The 24,186-nt window shown below is 40.9% G+C and overlaps 1 protein-coding gene and 1 long non-coding RNA gene across 2 annotated transcripts in view; one reads left to right on the top strand and one right to left on the bottom strand.

Annotated features, from left to right (window-relative positions):
* LOC134624478 (collagen alpha-6(IV) chain-like) overlaps positions 1-7,366 on the top strand; it is a 151,513-nt gene extending 144,147 nt beyond the window's left edge. Inside the window, exons 37-47 of the mRNA XM_063469460.1 lie at positions 20-91; positions 879-998; positions 1,090-1,206; positions 1,391-1,552; positions 1,679-1,777; positions 1,894-2,046; positions 4,266-4,382; positions 4,735-4,926; positions 5,027-5,198; positions 5,292-5,406; positions 5,746-7,366. Coding sequence (XP_063325530.1) covers positions 20-91; positions 879-998; positions 1,090-1,206; positions 1,391-1,552; positions 1,679-1,777; positions 1,894-2,046; positions 4,266-4,382; positions 4,735-4,926; positions 5,027-5,198; positions 5,292-5,406; positions 5,746-6,006 — 1,580 coding nt within the window. The 3' untranslated portion in view covers positions 6,007-7,366. The remainder of the gene's footprint in view (positions 1-19; positions 92-878; positions 999-1,089; positions 1,207-1,390; positions 1,553-1,678; positions 1,778-1,893; positions 2,047-4,265; positions 4,383-4,734; positions 4,927-5,026; positions 5,199-5,291; positions 5,407-5,745) is intronic.
* On the bottom strand, positions 1,581-4,168 carry LOC134624487 (uncharacterized). The gene is made up of 3 exons (XR_010093567.1): positions 3,927-4,168; positions 1,846-2,034; positions 1,581-1,747 (listed from the first exon to the last, which is right to left on the bottom strand). It is a non-coding gene; the product is annotated as an uncharacterized LOC134624487 (long non-coding RNA).
* Positions 7,367-24,186: the final 16,820 nt, after the last annotated feature.

Below are 24,186 nucleotides of genomic sequence, written 5' to 3'. Positions count from 1 at the left end.
TTTATTTTTGTTATTTTAGGTTTTTCTGGACCACCTGGTTTGGATGGCCTTAATGGCCTAGCAGGACCTAAAGGCCTGCCTGGAAACCCAGGCAAGAATCACATTTCACACACCAGCTGATTCTATACTTCATGTGGCAGTCTATAGCCATGTTTATTTCACAGCTCACTACTCACTCAGTACTCAGTAAACAAAATGAGTTGTACAATAAGCCAGATAATCCAAAGCTAAAGGTAATCTTAGCATGACCCAATAAGAGTAGATGAATTCCTAGAGCTTCACTTTGGGGTTAAAGGGGCAATTGGGAAGCAGGAAATTATAGTTAATCGAGGTCTTTATGTCTTTCAGACATTCCTGCAGTTTAACTAATTGGTGTGTGTTATCTGGCTTCATGGACAGATTAAGTTGGGTGTCATCTGCATCACAGTGAAAATGTATGCTGTAGCTTCTCATGATACTCCCGAAGGAAAGCATGTATAATGTAAATAGAATTAGTACTAGCACAGAACCCTTTGGAACTCCATGCTTATCGTGGAATTGTGGAAAAGAGAAAACTTTGCTAATCCCATTGCTTCAGACCCCCTCAAAAACCTGCTGAATTGCTCTGTGTTCCAATGGCCATATGGGAATTTTTTGAACTGTTTAAAAATTGAAATGTATCTAGTAGTTATGGCTCGATAACTGAGGAAAGATGAGCAGTTTTGCATATTAGCCCTTTGTGTGTCTGCAGAAAAGGAAAGCTAATTATTCAAAGCTGTGAGGCATACAGCTTTGGCAAAGCTCAACCTTTTCACCCTCTTCATCAGGGTCAAAATACTTCTGATTGTTTTAGACTTGCAAAGATGGAAGATTTAACAAATTTATTGTTTTTAATCTAGGTGCAATTCTGGGAGGTAGCCCTGGCCCTTCTGGTAGTCCAGGGTTGAAGGGAGAAAGAGGTGTTTCCCAACCTGGTGTTCCAGGGTATCCTGGCCAAAAAGGACAAAGAGGAGAACCAGGTGAAATAGACTTCAATGAAATAAAAAGGTGCAGATTGAATGTGCAATAATATATGTAGAAATAGATTATTTTTGTCTTTCTGTATATCAGGTCCTTCTGGATTAAAAGGGAGCCCAGGTATTCCTGGACCTCCTGGACCCAGATCAATAGAAAGCTTTCCTGGACCTACAGGAGATGCAGGTCTCCCTGGACTGGATGGACAGTATGGTAAATACATTTCCTTAATCAATTTTGATGATTTTGTTTTCTTTTTTCACATTTTTTCTTTTTTCCCTTTATATTCTCCTATACTTTTCTATGCTTAGTTTTCTTTCTTTTTCCCTTAACGTTAATTTATTCAACCTTCCTTGAATTGAATTTCTCTCTTCCTCTCCTTTTTTCTTTCTTACAGGTGTCCAAGGTCCTCCAGGTCTTCCCGGCCCACCTGGTCCAGGCACAGCTCAGGGAGACAGAGGTGACCCTGGTCTGCCAGGCTTCCCAGCGACCCCTGGTACAAAGGGTGAACCAGGATTACCTGGAGGCCCTGGATTCCCTGGCAGACCTGGTTTAAAAGGTGGAGTATGGCTAAAATACATGGCATGAACTAAAAATGCTGCTTCTTCATTTCTATGTTTGCTCCTACATGTTTTCAATTAAAAAAAAAAAAGATAAACTGAAACATTATGTATTTGCCCTTCAGGACAAAAGGGTGATGGTGGTTTTGCTGGAATTCCTGGTGTCAAGGGTTTTAGAGGTGACTCTGGTTTTCCTGGAAGCAAAGGAACGGCAGGAATTAGAGGTAGGACAGCATAAGTCTTTAATTTCCCCCACTCTTTTTCCCACAATTTCTTCTTAATTTTCTTCTACCTTTTATCTTTCCTTCATCCCTCTTTTTCTCCACCCTTTCCCTTCCAGGGTTTCCAGGTCCGAAAGGTTTGCCTGGAATCGTATTTCCAGCTCCACTGCCAAATGGGCCATATCCACAAGGTGATCCGGGTGTCCCTGGTGAAAGAGGAAGCCCTGGTAACCCTGGAGAGCCTGGTCAGTCTGGTTTTCCTGGGCGTAAAGGTGAGTTTGAAGGCACAAACAAAGTGTAAATTTATTAATTATATCCATCCATCTTTGCATGCATGCATCCATCTATCTGCATCCACTTATCCTGAACAGAGTTATGGGGGCACCATTATAACAGAGACATCCAGACTTCCTTCTCCTCAGTCATTTCTTCCAGCTCTTTTGGGTGGGTACATCAAGGTTTTCCCAAGCCAGCCAACATACGTAATCCCTCCAGCATGTCCTCAATCTGCGTCAGGGCCCTCACGGAGAACACCTCACCTAGGAAGCACCTGGGACGGACCTTAGTCAGATGCCTGAACTACCTCAACTGGCTTCTTTCAATGTCAAGGAGTAGTAAGGGACTTCTCCAAGTCTCTTCCAAGTGGCTGAGCTCCTCATCCTGTCTCTAAGGCTGAACCCAACAACTCTTGAGAGAAAGCTCATTTCCACCTCTCGTATCTGCGATCTGATTCTTTCAGTAACTACCCAGAGCTCTTGACCAGGCCTTACTCATGAGTAAGAGTAGGAATGTAGATTGACCAGTAAATCAGCTCTCTCTTTATCATGATGGACCAATGCAGCATTCACATCACTGCAGATGCAGCTTGAATCCATCTGTCAGCCACCTGCTCCTCTCTCCCCTCACTTGTGAACAAGACCCAGAGATATAAGAGGAAAGTAACTTGTCCCCTACCCCAAAGAGGCACTCTACGCTTTTCCAACTGAGGACCATGGCCTTGAACTTTGAGGTGTTAATTCTCATCTCTCCGTGTCTCTCTCTGCCATAAACTGCCCGGGACCGAGTTGGAAGACATTGCTTGATGAAGCCAACAGAAGGTGGGATTTGAAGGGGACCAGGGGCTCTGCCAAATGTTTCCAGCACACCCTCACTGTCTGTTTGTGTGTGCCTGTCTTGTCTAAAATTCCAACCTGCCACCTGGTCCAGCTTGTTCTAACGACAGCTCTACTCCTCTCTTCACCCGAGTCTCCAGAATATAAGGCTGCATATCTGACATATCTGATTATGCAATTACAAAGCTGATCATTGACCTTCGGCCCGGGAAGTCCTAGTGCCAGGTCCACTAATGGACTCCCATGCATTCGAAGATGGTGTTCAGTAAGGGTAAGCTGTCGTTAGAGCAGAAATCCAATAACAGAACACCTTTCGGGTTCAGACAAACTGTTTCTCCCAGTCACACTTTCCCAAGGTCACACTGTCATTGTCATTGAGTGTTAAAGTCCCCCAGAAGGACAATGAAGTCACAAAGTGGGGTATTTTTCCGCACCCCACTCAGGGAACCCAAGAAGGCTGTGTACTCTGAACTATTATTTGACACGTAAGCGCAAACAACAGTCAAGTCCCATTCCCCGACCCTGTCGTCCTTTAGAGAAAACTCCCAATGTGCATGTACCCAGCCAAGGGATTGTAAGTATACCCAATAGCTCTCACCAAGGGCAGCTGCAGAGTGGAGCAAAGTACAACAACTCTGCATGAAACTGTTTATGAACCCAACCTGTGCATTGAGGCAAGTTCCACTATATCAAGCCGGTATCTCTTGGCCTTAAGCACTTGCTCAGGCTAGTGACATTTCATGTACCCAAAGTCAGTTTTAGCAACTCGGAATCAGACCATCAACCACAGACTTTCAACCACTGCCTAATCCACTCTGTATCAGACTCCTCCTGCAAGTAATGTGTCCACAGGAAGGGTGGCCTCATGGGCTAAACCCTGACCACCATTCACTTGCTGACAATGTCCTCCTCTAGGTTTGGCTCAAGCATGGGGCCTTTTTAACTCCAGTCCAGCCAAGGCACAATGATCCAAATGGTTTGCGTGATTCAAACTTAGTTTACCCTTTTCACCCAGAATAAGTTGCTTTGGGAGAACATACCTGAGGTAAATTGCCACCAACAACATAGCTTCCAGGACACACCAATCCCTCCATCACAATAAGATGGCGATGGAGGAGCATTATCCTTCTTATCCTGCAGGAAACAGGAGCTGTTTGTTCAGCTTAGAATAAGCTGGTTTGCTTCCATTCAAATGCAAACAAAGTGAAAGAAGTTAAAAGTTTTTAATATAGATTTTTTAAATCTATTTCCCCCTACATCAATATAAATAATATGCAGCTAATCTGGCATGTTTTAATGTACAGAGAGAAAAAAAACAATGATAAAGTGAGAAGATGAAAAATGAATGATATGCAGTGTAAAATATTCTCCTGCTGCAGGTACTGTGGGTAACCCTGGTCCATCGGGTAGACTGGGCAGGACTGGAGGTCCTGGTTTTCAAGGACCTCTTGGGGATCCCGGACCTCCTGGTTTCCCTGGATCCCCTGGAGCACAAGGTCAGGATTTTTGTTTATCTTTGACCGTTTTCTTGTTTTCCACAGGTTCTGAATAAGCTGATGACAAATAAACAGTTTTCTACTGCAGTTTGTTGTTTAAAAAAAAACAAAAAAAAAAACAACTTACCAAACCATTTTTTATTAAATTCTTGCCATAGTCACCTCTTAGTGTTTTTATTTGGACCAAACACTCATTTCTCTTTTCATAGACTGCAGTACTGATTTTAATTTGTGTTTATATTTTAAAAGTAGTTGCAGTAACATTTTGTAAGATTTAAAAGTAGTAATAATAATACTTTTTAATAGCTTATCACTTCTAGCATGTTCATTTTCATTCCCCCATCTTCTTCAGGGTTACCTGGTACAATTGGCCCTCCCGGCATTCCCGGCAGCGTCGGCCGCAGCCACAGCATCGGCTACACTCTGGTTAAGCACAGCCAGAACGCCCAGGTTCCCATGTGTCCTCAAGGCATGGCCAAACTGTGGGAGGGCTACAGTCTGCTGTATGTAGAGGGACAGGAGAAGGCACACAACCAAGACCTCGGTATGAAAACACTCTCAGGCTCTTATGAACCATAAATGCTAGTTATAGCAGTCTTTGTGTGGCACAATTAAAGGTGTAAAACATCCCTTTGTCTCTTCAGGTCAGCCGGGGTCGTGTCTCCCCAGGTTCAACACGATCCCCTTCCTCTACTGCTCGCCCAGCGAGATTTGCTACTACGCTAGCCGCAACGATAAATCCTACTGGCTCTCCACGACCGCACCCATACCCATGATGCCCGTGGAAAAGGAGGAGATAAGACCTTACATCAGCAGGTATTGTACACTGTGTTACTTTAGTCAAGCTGCCTATCATATACATGTGCATACAACTAATGAGGCTTTCCCCTGATTATATGAATAACACAGGTGTTCAGTATGTGAGGCTCCATCTCAGGCAGTGGCAGTCCACAGTCAGGATACGACAATCCCCAACTGTCCTCCCAGCTGGAGGAGTCTCTGGATAGGATACTCCTTCCTAATGGTACGTAGTTAATAGCAGCTTCTACCAAAAAGATTTAGATCAGCAATTAGATAAAGAGATTATTTCTCCCCATTGGTTCTGTATGCTGCGAAATATAAAATAATTCCTTCCCTAAAACAAACATTTCAGGATGGGAACATTTCCACTTATACTGTCCCTTTACATTTATTAAACTGATTTTTATGTTACCTAATACACATAAAATACTTAATGCAGGAACTTAGTGGAGGACTGCACATTTCATTAGAGACTTTTTAGAACATTTAGAGGCCAAATGCCTGAAATTGTCTTCATAGATGTCATATTTATAAAAAAAATGTCCTTTCATTTCTGACACAGCACACAGCAGCTGGTGCTGAGGGCGGCGGTCAGTCCTTGGTGTCTCCCGGCTCCTGTCTGGAGGACTTCCGGGCAACTCCGTTCATCGAGTGCAATGGCGCCAGGGGCACCTGCCACTACTTTGCCAATAAATACAGCTTCTGGCTGACAACCGTGGATCCCAAAAATGAGTTTACCTTCTCGCCAGACAAGGAGACCCTGAAGGGAGGCCAGGAGCGCTTCAGAGTCAGCCGCTGCCAAGTGTGCAGCAAGATCTTGTAGTAGGCAAAGGTGAAAGGTGGAGGAGTGAAGCGGGGAAACATCAGGAGGGGATTCACTAACATTTCAAGAATTTATGATTGAGGATGAGATGGATTGAAAAAAGAACACGTGACTGACTGAATGGACCTTTCTCCTGTGCTGTGATGGTTTCAGAATCGAGTCGAGCAACATCGACCCCATTTTGAGAGTTTTTTTTTAATCCCCTGTAGGCTTATTAAAAAAAAGAAGAAGAAGCTGGAGGTAGGAGGAGGAAAGAGAAGAGTTCCAGTGTGAGCGATCTTCTCGAGATTATCACTGATAATGGTGCTATTGTTTATGTATGTGTTTATTACATGTCAGCTTTCTTGTGACAGATGTCAGCGAGAATCATTCTCGGCTACCTCGGAGAGTGCCCCCACCCCCATTTAGCAAACAAGTGCCCCACAAACACACATTAAGCACCCAATTTAAACGTTATCAGCTCAGGAAGTTGGCCATTATTGTTTCTTATCGCTCCCATAGATACTGACAGCAGGCAGGAAGTCTCTACACCAACTCTTTTAATGCTGACTAGTGGAAAGCCATGGAGACGGGCTGATTGTTCGTGAACTCATGATTGCTGTTCAGTTAGGTTTAAGACATAGACAAGCATAAAGTATTTGTAATCTATGAGAAAGCTCAACTTTGAGGGCTACCTGAGATTTTACTACAATGTTATTCATATCTACATAAGATCAAACTGGGTAAGGCCCTTTCTGCACAACTACTGGGTACAGAGAGACGTCTGACTGTCATATCTATGGGACAGACAAGCCTACAAATGCTTTTCAATGGGCTGATCACGTTTGAAGTGGGTACATAAGAGCTTAATGTGAGTTGAGAGTAAAATTACAGATTGCTGGTTGAATTCACCAAATGTTGAGCAGGCATGTAAATATAATATGTTATTATCAAAAACCGTTTGTATCTTTCTGGTTTGTCCTTGGGCTACACAAGTACAGTTCCCTCCTTCTGCCTCTCCGTCTGTCCCATTCATGCTTCAGGCTGCATTTTACTGCTTTCCATCAAAGTCTAATGGGCTGTAGGTAACTTTTGTTTTCCCACCAACCCTGGCCTCTCCTCTTTCTCCTTGTTTTACACACTCACTCACTCACTCACTCACTCACTCACTCACTCACAGCTATAGGGTGAAGGAGAAACAAGGAGTGTCAGAGTGATACTTTAACCCTTCCATCTCGCTTCAGGATTAGCTGATGGAGGAGGTGGTATGGGTGTGTATACCATAGCTTCATTCTTCCTGTAGGCAAAATGCGCCTGCATTTATTTTAGTGTTTTCTAAAGAGTCCCACACAGACCTTCCCGTGTGTCCATTCTTTCTTATTTTCAGCCTTTAACGGTGAGTTTTCTTTTTCCATAACATTCATTTATGTAACTGAAAAGAACCCCACTGTATCTCTTTATATCCACCTGAAATACAGCATGTTGAGCTTCGTTTACACACAATATCATGTACAGTTTCCCCCTTTTATAGACATGAATGGAAATGATTTTGTAATTATATATGCTTTCTTTCTGACAAGAACATCAGAAGGTCATTTCAAGCTACACAGGTAAAACTGGTATGCTACTAGCTTAGCTGGGCATAAAAGTCTAAAATCTGATGCTAACAGACATTTGGTTTGCTTTTGGTTGTAGAGGGATTGAAGCTGAACGCTATTTAGTGAAGTTTAAAGATTTGGATGTGGGGTTTTTGTTTAGAAATGAGCCATGCTTATTGTTTTGCTCCTCCTTCCAGGTTTTATGCTAGGCTAGGCTAACCACTTAGTGGCTACAGATGCAATTCATTTGAATATTGTCTGATTTGGTGACATTTATAGTTTTATCATCATTATTATTATTATTATTATTATTAGAACAGGTTACTCTAATTGAAATCAAAAGGAACACAAATTACTATTGGATGTCTATTTAGGGACTGAACCCCTAAAGAAGAGACATTTTCTAGGCGAAGCGTCAGAACATCAGATGGAGAGGAATATCAAGGACAAGGGTTTCTTTTTTTCTTTTAGAGCATCGGTCAAATTAAAATGCTGAATGAAACCAGCTTGATTCTCTCTACAGCATTTTTATCAAGCCCTGACCCTGACTCCCAGGAACCCTGTACCATTTATGGACATTTCTCCAAATCAGCCATGAAACTTGTTTTGTATAATTGCTGGCGAAGGGATATGTACAAAGTAGAAACCTCAAAAGGTTTGTACACAGTGTGCCACATTCACTTTCCCATTTAAGGGCATTTTCACAGTGCTTTAGGCATGTTAACCCTACACCTCTCATCACATCAGGGGATTCACTGGAGCCTTGATAGGAGAGCTCATGGGACAGAAGTTCCTGTTTGTAGAAATGTATATACAGCAGCTATGCAAAATCATATTCTTATTAAAAGGCTGCTTTAAATACATTTAATTGTCTGTTCTGAATTATTTTAGATTGAAAGCGCCAAATGTGAGACAGATTTATTGAGAGACAGTAACCTAAGCCACTAAAACACAATCATCTGGGCAGTAGAAAATGCAGACATGCTTCATTATTACAGCTTTTTTAATGCAAGTGAGAAAGCACACTGTAAGATATCACACAGACCTAGAGACTGGTTGGTAACTCACTGCAACCACTGGTATCTATGGAAAAATATGTAATGCTTGAATGGTGATTACATATTTTTGGCATTTTTGTTATTTTAGGCTGCTACACTAAAAACCTCCCTACGATTGCTTTGGTTGCTAGCAGATTGCGGCAGTCATCTGGAGTTTGCATGCAAGACACTGACTTTGCAGAGTAGTAGTGAAAATGAGTAAATAAGACTAAAAACAGAAATGGTAAACCTTCGCCTTAAACGTAAAAGTTGTTAGACTGTAACCAACGCTATTTAAAAAGTCACAGCTTTTACTTTGAAGGTGAATGGTCTCCGTTTCTGGTTTGTGCCTCACTTTTTCACAAGTTTTACAGTTTCACTACTGCATGCAATCGAGATCCAATATTTTTATCTTTTAGTTTTTTTAGATTGTGTCCTATCAATTAAAGTTAAATCCTTGACCCTGACTTTTTGAAAGAAGCGAGTGGAAAGCAAAGGTGAAGACCTTCCATTCTGAAATCATATAATATGAACATCATTACTAAGCACCTTAAACTGTCTCCACCCATGTATTCAGGTTATAACAGTACCTACACCTTGCACCCTGCAGCCAAGTAAGTTAGTCACCAGTGATGTTTAACTGACTAAAGTTGCTGGCATTGGTTAGTCAGAAGGATAAAAGTGAAATCCGAAGTGACTGAAGTATTCATGTGGTGTTGCTGCAGGCTCTCCAGGTGTTTGTTTGGGGGTCAGCGAGTTGGATTTCCCCCCTTTTGATGCACTTGTCTTACTTATCCCTCGTCACATTGCCCCCTGTGGACAAAATAGGAATTTATACTGTCAGCTGGTCATTTTGGTAAACAGTGAAGCTGGCAGAGATTCAGTGTTTTGCCTGATAACGTTCAACACAAACCCCTTTTTCCTTTCTGGTGCTCACACGAATGATGAAGGATGATGGATGATGAATCTGAGTGTATTTTTTTCCTAATGTAGCCTTTGTGGTTCAGTGTGTCTGACTGCACAGTAGCCAGACTGCGGTGACTGTGAAATGCCTGCTTTCATTCATGTGGATAAAAGTGTTTGCACAGGCAGTCATCTTCAATCAGCAAAAGCCAGACTACATGAGAAGTATACACAGCTGATGGACGAACTGGCTGAATGAGTCAGCAGAGGGAATTTTTGTCTGCAGGCTTCGCCGTCTCGTACATCCCAAATTTCAACTGATTAAATAGTTTCAAAGGCAAAGAAAGAATCCTTAATGATAGCTTGGGACGTGCCTGGTGGGATAGGTGGACTTCAGTCACAACTAAAAGTTAATCAGGCTTGTGGTTGCCTTTGTTTTGCCAACAAGACTTGACTCACTCAAGAATGAAATAAAGTGAGATCAGAGGAAATTAAGGGATAGATGGAGCAGTAGGAAGACGGAGGAGAAACATTAGATATGTTTTAGAAGAATTTAGGTGAAGGAGGTTCTATTTTCTGCTGCTTTAAAGTCTGTTTTTGCAATTATGCTTCTCAAATTTAATAGACCGATATAAGAGGGGAACCAATCCTCCGGCTAGACAAGAATCTAGACACTGCCTCAAGTAATTTACAATGTGTACAACATGAAACTCAAAGTTATGAAATCCAATACCACCTCTGGCACTTTGACATTACATAAAAAACAACAATACTTTTGATTTTGGCAACTTAGCCTCACCGAAGATGGTCTGAAAAGAATAAGTTGGCAAAGAATGAGTTATGAACATGAAACATGCCAACATGATGGAGGCATTTTGGCCTCCATCATGTTGGTTTTACTGAGCCAGAAATGACTATATTTGGTAGAGAGTGTGAGGTTTGAAGTCATCAGGTGAGAGCTCGTTTATACACAGTTGGAGACACAGACAGGGATAGCTGGCGATCCAGTGAATCTTGAACTCTTGAAGTATAAATAAAATTCTCCACAGACAAGTCTATATGGTCACGAAAACTGAACATGGTGGACATCTGCATGGATTCTCCTACTCAACATCAGGGCCCGTATCCCTAAAGATTCTGAGAATCCTCTCAGAGAGCTCCTAACTTAACCTAAAAATTCCTTGCCAGGAGTTTTAGCTTAGAAGTGATTCCAGAACATTTTCAGTGAACTCTGAGCAAGGAATGGATGGAAAATCCTATCTTAGTGAGGAGGTGTGGTTGACCCCGTTGCTAGGTATGAGTCATCATTCCAAAAGCCGTGATTGGTTGATCCTACAAGTTTGATGGAAATGAGCTTTTGGTGAGAATGAACAAAGGATGTACCCTCAAATCAATAAACATAAGTATACACTCTAATCTTATGCTGACTGTAATTGTAAATAATATTTCACATTCAAAAAAATATCTGGAAAATGAATAGTAAGCTGTAGGGGTTATAGCCTAACATTAGAATCTAAAATATGTGAAAACTTAAACTCATTACACCCTGTTCAAATAATGATTCGTGTCTTATTTGCTCATATCAATATCCTAGCTGGCATATTTTGTACTTTCACTCCCATATGGACCCCACTGAAAACAAGATGGCCTATCTCAAGGGCCTGTCCCTAATGAAGTAGAAATCACAACGTTACACGGCTCAGCTTTTATCAATGTCTGTGATTGCTGGCTGGTCTATTTATAAAGGCTTGTTAACAAATATCCTACAAACACAGAAAATGGAGAGAAAAAGGACTCTCAAGCCGAACTGGATTGAGGAGCAAGGTTTGTTGCTGGCCCAGTTGGTGAACGAACATAAAGGTATCTCTCCTGCCTCTTCTGTTGGCCATTTTGTGCAGCTGCTTAGGGGAACTCCTAAGCCACTAAAAGTCCTCTTCCATGCTCTTAGCAGATCTCGCCTTAGGAGCCCTTTTAAGCACTAGGAATCTTGAGGAATAGCTTTTATATTAACTGGGATTGTCGTGTCACTTTTAGGGGAAATTCTAAGAAAACGTCATGACTCTGAGAATTTTCTTAGAATTTGGCCGCTAAGAGCCACTTTTTGCACAAAGATTCTATAGGGATACGGGCCCAGATGACCAAAGTTAGGTAACATAGCCATGTGCAGAATCACGAAGAGGGAGAGTCTAATAATGGCCTAAGATCTTAGTCACACCACATCAACCACCGGTCACCGGGTAAAACTGCTTTATTGTACAGGTTGGTGGGTGGGTGCTGGGTAGGAAATTGATTGCTAGTGACCCAAGCATGGCCTTGTACAGGTCAACTATAGGTCACTAAAAAAGTGTGTATATCTTGGTGACTGGTTGCCCGAGGTTGCTGGCAGTTGCTAGGTGAAACTTGTATATGCAGGGATGCATATGCTTTGTAATTGGTTTGGTTACAAGCAGGCACCCAAAGTTTGCATGAAAGATCTCTGCAAACACTTGCCAACTGCTCCGCTGAGCAGCAGTGAAACTGCAAATGTTGGCAAATTCCATGCAAACTATGGGTGATGTGAGCAATCTGCTAGCAGCTGAAGCAATAAAGATTGACAGACCACGTGACTTTCGCGCATTGCATGCCGGTAACCCGTGACAAAACAATCCAAGTACCGCATCAAATGCAAGCATTTGCAGCACCGCAAAACGTTTATTCTCCGGTTCCAATACCTTCTTTTTCTTTGCCCCCCCAAAAAAGGTATGTACAAAACGAAGGAGAACAATGCCGGTCCGTACAAAGACAGACTTGATGAAAAGTCAAAGAAAAGATACGAGGAAAAAATCAAAGGAGTGAAAGGGTCAGACCCTTACGAGCACACAGAGTGAACAAAAGACGTTAGCGTGCACATTCGTTAACCGTTTATTAATATGACCTTTGAGCTCAACGGTAATTAATTAGTAGTGGAAATAATTTCTGGTAGCATTACAGAAATGTAGCAGTGACAATAATATTGTATGCTGTAATCGTACTGGGCAATTAGTGATACAAAACAACCGTTTTATCCTGTGAATAAAAGTATGTTTTTGTCAATGTACCGTGGTAATAACAGAAGCGAAACGCAATATTGTGTCAGGACAATTCACTATTTATGCACAATAAACAAAGGAGCATAGCGCGACAATTTCTGTTCAGCGCCAGACTTGCTTGTAACCTATATCACCAATTATGTTAAGAAAAATGACGTATTAACTACAACAGAAGACTGACCTTTGTGGGAATGCTTGGAGCAGACTAACATGTGAGCTGGAGTGTTCTGGGACGTTATATTTGGTCTTTGAATGGCTGCAATCCAGGCCATCCGTCGGCTCTTTGTTACTTCGGAAACATGGCTCGAACAATTTCTCTTCCACGACGTAATCCGATAACAACCGATCTCTTTACCCGTCGGCTTCCCGTGGCTGTCATGCCACCGGCGATTGCAGTTAATAATACAACAGCTTCTTGCCATTTTTTTTGTGTTTCTTTTTATCGCTGTGTAACCGATTTCAATTGAAAGCCTGCGTGCGCTAGTACCTCTTACCACGGGTTCCCACAATCCTTTGCGGTTTTACCCCTCAATGACGTCACATTTTCAATCTCTATAGCAAGCGTTTTGCTGAAGCGCCCTCTTTGTGGTCAATTTCACCTAATGATGATCAGAAACCTCTAGCAACCACTTGCCAGCTGGTTGGGGAAAACACATTTTCCTCTGGTAACTCTACATTACCAAGGCAGCGAGGAAACAGACTGATAAAAATCCTTGAATTTCACCGTTTCTGTACCTCACAGCAATTTTTAATCGTCAGAAGGCACTAAATGGATAAACATGGCAGAGAGTAGTTCAATGATGGTTTGTCACTTTTCTGTTCTGGAGGTTATTACAAATTGTTTAGAAAATACAGACAGTAGCCGTAATAGTGACGTATGGCCTACTTTGATGGATAAAAGTGAGGCAAAGCATGTTCTGTGGCTCCAGTGCCAGAGCTGTGTTTACTTACAGCCTGCACTTGTGGAATTCAACAGTACACACACACACACACACACACACACACACACACACACACACACACACACACACACACAGAGAGAGATTAGTGTAAGTATTGATCCATGTTCATTACATGAATACACACCCTGAAATACATGAGTCCATTCAGCGATACATACCTGCTAGCTGTCATGCTTTTGATTACACACTGATGAGAAATGAGGGCCTGATTTACAACCAGCCATCTATTCACACCTCCCTGACAAGAAGGGGGGGTAGAACTCGCATATCTCTCCAAACTTCGGCTGCTAAAAATAGGTCCATTTGTCACCGTTTTATATATAGCGGGAGAATACAGTGAGGTGATTTTACTGCAGTCATATCAACCCGCTAAATCTAAAGCTGAATCTACAAGAAGGTTATCATCATATAATTCCAAAAATCAATGTCAGATTTGCAGACGTAAATGAAATTATAAATGAACTGATGTTTATATACATAAAATACATGCTTTGGTCATTTTGGTGTCATCTTAGTTTCATCTGTTGCTCTCTGAGGTGCTATTTTGCTGAGTTGTATTAAACAGTTCAAAGTGATGTTAAGCTGCCCTGTGGGCCAAAAATGCCACTTTGAAGCGACTGTGGTGGACATGAGGATCATCCTAAGTGATCTCTCCAAGACCTTCATCCTGTCACAGCCTCTACCTTACAAAGACACATACTCACACCTATCTTTCTTTCTTTCTTTTGCTGGCATTTATTCTTTTACAATCCATAAGGACCAACTGATCGGTTTACACACGTTGTTTAGTCGTAACCCTAAACTATACAGATGAAGGCCTTTCTGGGTCTGTGTGTGTGTGTGTTCATTTTACACACAGAGCTGTGTGACAAGTTTCGCTGCCCCTTTGCGGCACATTCGGTGTACATCTCAGATTTCTAACATATATGAGCTGTAATTGCTGTGCTATTGTGATATACAGACAACACACACACATGCACATGCTCTCATACTTAGTCCCTCCCCTGCTCGGTTTTGCTCCGAGGTGAAAAGCAAAAAATCCCACCGGTGAAACCAGACCTTGTTTTTGCCTGTCCCCCCACCTTCAGTGGGGGTTCCACCTTTCTCTGTAGATTATTTTCACCCCACTGGTCTCACCTGCCCACCATTACAGTCGGGTTTTTATCACCAGCTGCTTGAAGCCATTACAACATTAACGCTCTCTCCTCCATTGTTTATTATCATTATCTACCCCTCTCCATTCGCTTCGCCTCCTCCAGGCATGGAGTGTTTAGTGTACTTCAAAGTGGCTGATTATCAGTTTTTTAAGGTGGCTGACACTATCACCTCATGTGGGTGATTCTTTTGCAGAGTCAGTGAGAACGTGTACAGATGCATGTTTGGCGATGTTAGATTTAAAAGTTGTTTGTTTAATGTAGACCAGGTAGTTTAAAAAAATGTTGCAAAAGTCTACATTAAACAGTGCAGCTTTGGGAACAGTTCCCAGTCTCAAGCCCTAAAAGTGGCACCCCCCACCACCCAGAAAAAAAAGGAGCATTACGATTAAAGACATCGCCTTTTAAGATTACATCAAAGTAGCTCAGGAATTTTGGGTGTGTATAACACAGTGAGCCAGTTTTGTGGGACCCATGAGGCAGGTAGACAAAGCAGTACAAACCCTGTGGGATGAATGCTCGTGTATGCTAAGTTAATGTTTACTGCAATGATGTGAGGATCGATTTAACCACATTTGTCTGTGACACACTCCGCTGCAGTCCTTCATGCTCTTCAGCCTTTGTTAACATTATTGTATCCTCTGATATTTTAATCTGGATATGTGTAGTAAACATCATGTTTTATTGACACTCTTTAGAGTCTAATATGAGACCACAGCTTCCAGTCTGTAACTGTTTGGTTTGACAAACTGTGTAAGCATGTTCTGGTCAGATAAAAATTCTCTTGTATAAAACACTTGAAAAGAGGAGGTGATCTGTCAATGAAAGATCCCCTTCAGCTGAGCAAACACTTGTTGTACAAGGGGAAGAACAGCAGGATGTAACCAAAGCCAAATGCAGAACAGAAATCTAGTTCACAAATCCAGCTGCTTACAAATACACCGCCTTTTGTTCTAATAGTTTAACATATTTATTGAAACTGTAAACTAGCTATACTCAACTGCTACTTCAGCATAATGAGGAGAAATGGTTAATAAAAAAATAAACTTCTTTTCAAGGAGGCAGAACACAAAAGTGTCAAAAACTGCAGTTCCACAAGCAGCCACTTGAGGCTGTCTCCAAAATTCAGAATGGTGTGTTAAAACACATATTTTTTAGAACCATTATAAAGCACGTTTGGATATTGATATGAATACTTTCCCGCTTTGAAGGCAAGTATAGATTGGGTGACTGGATATAGGGATGTGGTTAGTTTGGAAAGTGTAAATAAAGTAACCTAGCTTGAACCTCAGTGGATGGATGGATGGATGGATGGACCGATGGATTCTAGAGTCATCTTGCTAAGCTAATTTGCTAACCTTCATTATAACACTCTATCATCTCTTGATGAAACCAAGCAAACTAAGACATTAACCTCCTAAGACCTGAACTCTTCCACAGCATGCAATTTTAATGTTTCTTTGATATTTGGGCTGATTGGGACCTGATGAATGTAAAAACAAAGAATTACCAGATTTTTTTTCACCTAAGTTTTGTTTCTAAGAAAAATGAGAGCCACATATGAAGATATTCGTTTAAAGATTAGATAGAACAGCAGCGATACAATAACCTCGTACGTGGATATCAGGCCCTTGTAGAGTGTTTTGGTCTAAATAACCCAAAACGTGATGTCCACATATGTGGACGTCAGGTTCTAGGAAGTTAAAGGCTAAAAAACGATAACATTGAGTCCAAAACCAGTGGGAGACCATGTCCATCTTTTATGTAGAATCCAGACTTGCATGGTCTTCCTTTAGGCTGAACTAGGCAGCTAAGCTGGATTTCCAGATGTTGTAGAGCCTGCATTAAGTCTCATCACCTACCTGTTAATCATCACACTAAAAGCACAAGTTCAGGTGTTCAGGAACAAAATCAGAGCTCCTTTGTTTTCACTATGATCTTATGTGCCTTGACCATTCATGTCTCACAAATCGAAACACGACAAGTCACCAAAATCTGAGTAAAACCGTCTTCGCCTACTTCATCGATCACATTGTGTCCAGCATCCCTCTTTGTCTGCCCTATTGTCCGGACGCCATCTCGCAGATTGAGTCTCTTCTTGTGACATCCTACTGAAGCTGGCGAGAAGCAGCCCGTTTCTGCTTGTTTGTGTCGGCTTTGCGTGCGGGCTGTCTGCTGCTTTTTGTTGCTGAGGCGAGAGTTCAAGTAGTTCAAAGTGTGTCTGCAAGAATGCAGATGTTAATCAGACTTACTATCAGTATTTCTACATGACTGCTCATAAAAAATGATGACTAATCATTTCTTCGAGCCAAGATGGAAAAAACTTTGCAGGCTCGGGGAATCCCAAATTGACTTTTGTGATCGACAGCAGCGGTGACCTCATGTCTCATTGCTTGAGTTATATTTCTGCATTTTTCCTTTTTTCTTTCTAAATGCATTTAAAAAGTAAAATCACACCTGTGATCACTTTGAAAGATTTGCTTCTTCTAGTACTAAACAGGCCTCTTAAATGATCGTTGACCCTGGATGCACTTTAAAAGTGACTCTACACTTAGTTAGTTTGGGTCTATTTTTATGCACAGTCTTGCTATCAGACTGGATTTAAGGCTGGGCCGTGGAGCAGGAGAGAGAGAAAGCAGACCCGGACCGGAAGCTCATACTCTGACGATGTAGACAGTGTCTTGGAAATGGGGTCTGAAATACCAGTGGGGAGGGGTCAGTATGGGTGTCTAAACTTGAAGCATAAATAGCAGGAGGGAGGAGATCATGTGACCTCAAAATCCCCCTCCTGTGAGGTCACACTGGTGTCGGTGTCAGCACAGCAGTATTTCTATCCACGTGGGAAATGCAGTAATTGGATTTGGTGTTTGTGCTCCATGTTGTGAGAACGGGCTCTTAGTTTCTGGAGATGAAGGGCTAAACTCTACTAATGTGTGACACCTACTAAATGATCTTACAAGATCGTGGCAGATTATATTCCCTGAGATGCCCAGACTACTAATCAGCATCAAATCTGAAGTCTCTCCTTTGCTTTTCTTTCTTTTGCTATTATTTTCTAATTCCATAGATTTCCCGTCATGCTTGCCTCTTTTCTTAAAAAAATAAAAAAAAATAAAAAAATTAAGATTTCACTGCGAGTAGCAATAATGCTCCAAATCACTTGCTGTGTTTCTATTTTTAGCTTCTTGTCTCTTTAGCCTCTTTGCCAAAGGTTTAATCTGAGCACCCTGCCTATTTTTTTTTCCCCCCCATTTCTATCCCACTCTTTCTCCCTTTTTTTTTTCTCCCTCTCTTGTTTCCATCTCTGTTGCCCTCCTTCTGTCCTTGTGATTAGACGAATAGAGGAGATCAGAGGGAATAAAAGCATGACCAGCACCAATGACCTTTCCCCTCCTTCTCTCTTTCTCTCTCCCTACTCTCTGCCAAGCTCACTTTCTCATTGTTGTGAATTTTCCTCCATTTTTCTTTCTCTACAATCACACAATGCAGCAGCAGCAGCAGCAGCAGTTGTAGTACTTGTAGCAGGTGAAGTTGGCAGTAGTATTCTTTGGTCTGTCTTTCTCTGTTAATATTCTTCGCTAAAAATATTTATAAACTTTGTCTTTATTTGAGCAGGTGAAAAAATTTCAGGTATTATCGATAAATTCAGAGATCCATACGAGCACTCGCAGATTTCGTGTTCTCATCATCGGATCCATAAGCACGGATGGATGTGTTTGGGTTTTTTGAAGTTTACAGAGCCTCGAGTAGTTTAAGACTCACGGGTCAGCTTAGAAAGGTTCTCTCTCTCTCGCTGTCTCTCTCTGGGTGGCCTATAAACTCCAAAAGAGTTCCATAGATATCTCAGGAATGCCACCCAAAAGGTTAATCTGCAGTTCACTTGGAGTTTATAAGCTGCAAAATAGACATGTTCAGGTCTGTGATGACCGGGGAGTCTCTATCATCTGATGCGTTGTTCAGTGCCAACAAACTGACATGTAGTGAAGAGTTTTTTAGTTTTTGGCCCTCTGAGGTTCAATCATCACAACTGAAAACCCTAACCCTTTATTTTGGAGAAAGACAAACTGGACTTTTCTGGGAAAAATGAACCGTTTTTCATGAGCAAAAGTTATCTTTGTTGTTTGGTAATGCAATCTAATAGAAACAAAAGTGACATATTCTTATTGGCTGGGATTAGAGTAAGGGTTAAGGTTGGGGTCATGACTGATGATGACCCAAAAAGTCACACGGTTAAGGTCAAGAATCAAATGTTATGTGTTTTTCTGCAAATATCTGCAGATACTACAACATATAGACAAAATTCATTTTTTTACCATTAATATGTAACAGATATAATAAAATCAAAGTGTATGACTGAAGAGTTGAAGTTACGCCTTTCTAGAAAGTAAATCTCCATCTGAATGTCTTTTCCTTCAGTGTTTATAAGCAGCAAAAGATGTTTATCAGCGTTTCGTATTGCATGATCTTTGTTTCAGTTTTTGTAAGTTTATGTGGGATTCATATTCTTGAGCTTAAAATCCGTTCCAGTAGTGGATGTTCATATTACATATTACAAGTAATCCCTGTGACCTGAAAGGCATTAGACCGCTCTGAATGATCCGTTTCTGACAGCCTTTAGACATCTCAGGCACACCAGCTACACCATTAATTTGAGAGGGGCAGCCAATCAGAGGAAAGTTGTCTCAGGAGCTAAAACGGCTTGTTTCAGAGAGAGAATGGACTGCACCTAGGCCTGGTATAAGTTAGAGAGGGATCAGTTTGAACTGTGAATCATGCAAAGCTACTCTAGGGCACTCCAAGATTAAAAATATGGCATTTAGAAATTTACACAAAAGGTCAACTTTAATGTGAGATTGCTTGTTGAGGCCGCTGCTTGAACATTAAAATGAAACTTTATCTATTATAATTGAAATTTTTTCCATAAGGACCGAATCTCATATAGAAAAGCTCTCGTAAATGCAGATCACCAGAGGAGTGTTTTAGAGCTTTAGTAGCCGAACGTCATGCACACTGAACCTGTGTTGAGTGCAGATAAACGAGAAAACACAAAACTTATTTGGAAGAATTCAATGCACACATCAAACATCATTACTGTATGAACTCTGTGTGAGCATGCTGCTTCTCTTAAAGGCTGAGTCATGCTGACATGTGCTTCTCTCTGCTGCTGTTTCAGAACCATGAACAGCACTCTTATTTGCATGCCCAATGGCTCTTCTCCTTAACCTGACCGTGTGAGCTCTCAACTGATACCATCACTACCTAATACACAAGATAAAAATAATCATAATAATAATGAAAAATACCCAACAAATGTTATAAAAAAAATCAGCAAACTCTCCCCATCATCAATCCCGAGAATCAGCACAACCCTAGCGTGCCGTCACATGGCGCAATAATAGTAATAATAACTGTTGAATCAGAAGTTTCTCTCACTGAAAGTGTTTCAGGCTTATTTGCACGCTGACATTAGATCAGATCTCAGATTGAACGCTGGTTTAACCTCTTAACCCCCAACGCCCCCAGATACGGGGGCAAAAGGCAGGAGATCGGTTAGGCGTTGGGGCTTAAGAGGTTAAAGCTGGTTTGTATTACAGTTATTGTCACGTTGGGTTACTTTCAGGTTTGAGGTCACAGGGAGTTCAGTCTGGCCTTCTTCAATGCTTGGTGGCCATCAAAAAAAGGTTGTGTGAAGCTGTATCACACAGCGTCCTGGAAGCCATGTCATGCTTTGAAAAAGCAGTCCACTCTGATTATGATGGGCTGTTAGTTAAGGAGTATAATTAGTCATGCAAAACTGATAAATGCAGAGCCGCGCTTCTTTAAAAACACTGACCACACTTTGCATTTCATGTTGTGAGAATCTTTGAATCCACCCAATTCAGCATAAATTCAGGAAGCTTTATGAGCCAAACCTTTAACATGCGAATTGGTACGTTTTGTTATTTAAGCGAATAACAAAGTTGGATTATGATTAGATTATTTTCATCCGTAAAGCTTTCATTTATTCACTAATACAGACTCTCTTTTTTTGCCAAACATGAAGCCTTGCCTCTGGCTGAGAAAGCAAACAGGTCACGATGACATTATGATGGCGCCCTGCAGAGTGAAGGGTTTCCCCGTCACTGGTTCTGCAGTCTTGGTTCAGTTTTGGACTTGTCACGAGTCCAAAAGTGCAACTGGATAATAAACACCATACAGAGCGCGATGGCACGCATTGTATTTGGAGAATACATGGAAAAATTCCTGCACTTCATCAAAAAGCACCTCTGACTTCTCTAAATCCACCTTAACAACTTTTGGCCTCTTTAAAATTACTGTAAATCTGTCAGTGTCTGGCTGCTGCTGCTGCTGCAGCAAATATTCTCTATGTGACTCATTGCGTTGTTTACTCGGTCTGTGTTTGATTGTTGCCATATTTTTATCAAGGTGTTTGAAGTGGTGCTCTTGCAGCGGCGTGTTCAGTGTCATACTTTTATACCCCACAGTTCCACTAAAAAGAGGGAGAGGATGTCTCGCCCACTTTGGATAAACACCTGAAAGTTTGATCTGGAACAGCTATCGCATATCTCATGCATTTCCCAGAATTTCTTTCTAATTTGTCACCTTTTTATTTGTTCAGGGTGGCAAGTTTGATGAACCATGTGACGGCTTGGACTGCAGCAGAGGGTGCAGGTGCTTTCCAGAGAAAGGAAGCAGGGTGAGTGTTTCACAAGTTTTCAACTGTGTACTCTCCTCTGGAGTTCGGGGGAAATGCTTTCCATTTCATGTCCTCGTCACTTGTTTAAGTCCAATAACAACACCTGAGAAACAAAGAAGTTCTTAGTTCAGCTAAACTCTTATTGGTACATGTCCTTTTTTAATTTAAAATTTTATTATTAAAAACCTGCAACAAAGTAGTTTTAAAGTTACTCATGTACATTTCTCTGTACTTTGCTTCTAGAGAAAGATATGTCTTTCTAAAATTGATGGAATACAAACAAATCAAAGTATCATCAGAAATTATAAGTTGCCTAAAACAGCTCAGACTGTGTTGAAGAATAAAGGTGGTCACACCAAATATTGTCTTTCAAGCTTGTTAAAATTGTAAAGCCTGTTTGAGCGGGAAGGTGCTCATTTGTCTCTTTTCAGTTATACTTTTGTAGTTACAGCTCAGAGAGCTCAGGCATGCTCCAGATAACAGCCGTTAACGGACGCTCGACTGGGTTCTGTCAGCTGAAGTGTTGAACACAAAGTGAGGTTTAAAGGAGACTCGAGTTCAAGGGCGTAGATTTGGTTTTGGCATTGGTGGGGACGGGTGTTTCAACCACCGAACCCCACCCTGTTTCTTTTTTTTTCCTTTTCGTCTTTGCTTCCTGATTTAAAAAAAGGAGAAATATACTTGCCTACATATGCTATTCTACATGCTATTAAACCATTTAAAATTACAATTCATAGTTTTATATGTGAAATATATAATGCTAAATTACTATTAAACAAATGACTAAGTATTTTAGACTTTAGTTTACTTCAGCCATATTCCACATAAATCAGGTATCGTACAAAAATAAAAAAAAGCTTCAAATACAGTCATGACAATAAAAGAATATGACTTTGAATCTTTGTGGACAAATGGAAGAAACCACTGGAAGCAATGGGAGTAACTTGTAAACTGGACCCTAATGGACAATAATCTATGTACATAATGTTGTAATATTTTAGTGCTGTGCAGTGTTATTGTTATTATTTTGGATGTGGACCAGTTCTGTATTTGTTGGGGAAAAAAGTTAAATAAAAGTATTAAAAAAAAAAAAAAGAATATGACTTTAAGGACTTAAATGTGGGATGGAGCGATTTCGCAGGTCTTTCCTCCCCACTGCTGTCAGACTCCACAACAAAGACTTTTGCAGCTGATCAAACACAACCATGTGCAATAAGACGTTGTAAGTTGTATTTTTACTCAGTTGTATATAACATTTGTATTCTATTTTTATCCTAATGTATATTTTATTCTACTATTTTATTCTATTCTGTACAGTTGTGTACAGTATATTATTCTTATTGTATTCTAATTTTTGCTATATAACTTTGCACTGTCCCCTTTCTGCTGTGACAAAACGAAACGTAATCTTATTTTAACACGATTACTTCAGTTATAGTACACCAACTTCTCTTACACATTAGCTCTAAGGGAACACTAAATGAACTGGTGGTTTTTGTCGATAAAACTCATCTAAGATGACCACAAAATTATTATTCTGTGCTTGATGTGCCTCACCTTTGGCCCTGGCTTTTCCCCTCTGACTGCACTAGGACATATTGCCTCTTGTTAAAATAACACATTGATTCGTGCCATATAAAAAGTGAGACATGTCAATTCAGATTCTTTGTCAAATCTACACTAATCAATCAATTTACATCAGCAGCCTAACAATTGTAGTGCAAACTGCACTACAAGGTGGAATATTTGCAAAATCATGACTACCTCATGATATTTTGTCTCAAAAATTAACCTTATGAATATGTCAGTGCCACTAGGATGAAATTATTGTGTCACCAACATTTTAACGTATAATTTTAACAGCCTCTTTAAACTAATATCCTGGCTTGCTCGAGGCTGCCGTTTTTTCTGACAGTTTCAATCACAATTAGACATGTTGCTCTGAGACTGAGAGAACTAATAGTGCTGCTTGTTGTGCAGTTAGTGTCCAAAACACGTAATTCATGGTTACACACAATTTTAGACTGATGTGGGCCAAAGCCTAGCATAGCCTGTGACGTTATTATGACGGACACATTTTATGAGTGAACTTGGCTTTAAATGACTTACACGTTTCTTTGAAAAATACTTTCTTATATGCAGGTTGTTCCTCTTTGCTACTGTCCTCCTCTCCTCCTCGCAGCGCAGGTTTGCCGCTGCTGAAACTAAACAGAGCTCCCTGAAAGGCTCAGCCAATCACATTGGCCATTTTTGTCACATGAGGTCGGACTCCACGTAATTTAACTCTTTCTGCACCGCTGGGTGAATGAGACGCTGACAGATCTTTTTTTTTTCTTTCTATGGGTTTTTTTTTTTTTTTTTTTTACAAGAAGCGATCAAATTATTGGTGGGGACAATTCAATAATCGCTGGATATTGGTGGGGACGTGTCCCCTCCGTCCATGCCAAATCGACGCCCTTGCTCGAGTTATGTCACAAAGGAAAGTTAGCCAAGAGAAATACTGTGATTTGCTTTTAAATCTCTGTTTTTAAACTTAAAGCAAACCAGTGCTCACAGACTTAAACAAGGTTGTTTCTCTATAAAGGAATTAAGGGAGCATATTTGTGTTTTTGCCTTCAGGGAATGTTATGCATGTATGTACATGAATACAGTATCTAACGAATGATTAGACCACTAACTAAACCAAATGTTTATGTGACAGCTGCCCTAAATTAACTGTACTAGTAATTACAAAAACCGTTGTTGAATGTTTCTGTAAGGGTTAATCCAGGAATATGTGCAA

Source organism: Pelmatolapia mariae, linkage group LG3_W (assembly GCF_036321145.2).
Source record: "Pelmatolapia mariae isolate MD_Pm_ZW linkage group LG3_W, Pm_UMD_F_2, whole genome shotgun sequence".
In the NCBI taxonomy this organism is placed as follows: Eukaryota; Metazoa; Chordata; class Actinopteri; order Cichliformes; family Cichlidae; genus Pelmatolapia; species Pelmatolapia mariae.
This window is presented reverse-complemented; position numbering and strand designations above follow the sequence as displayed.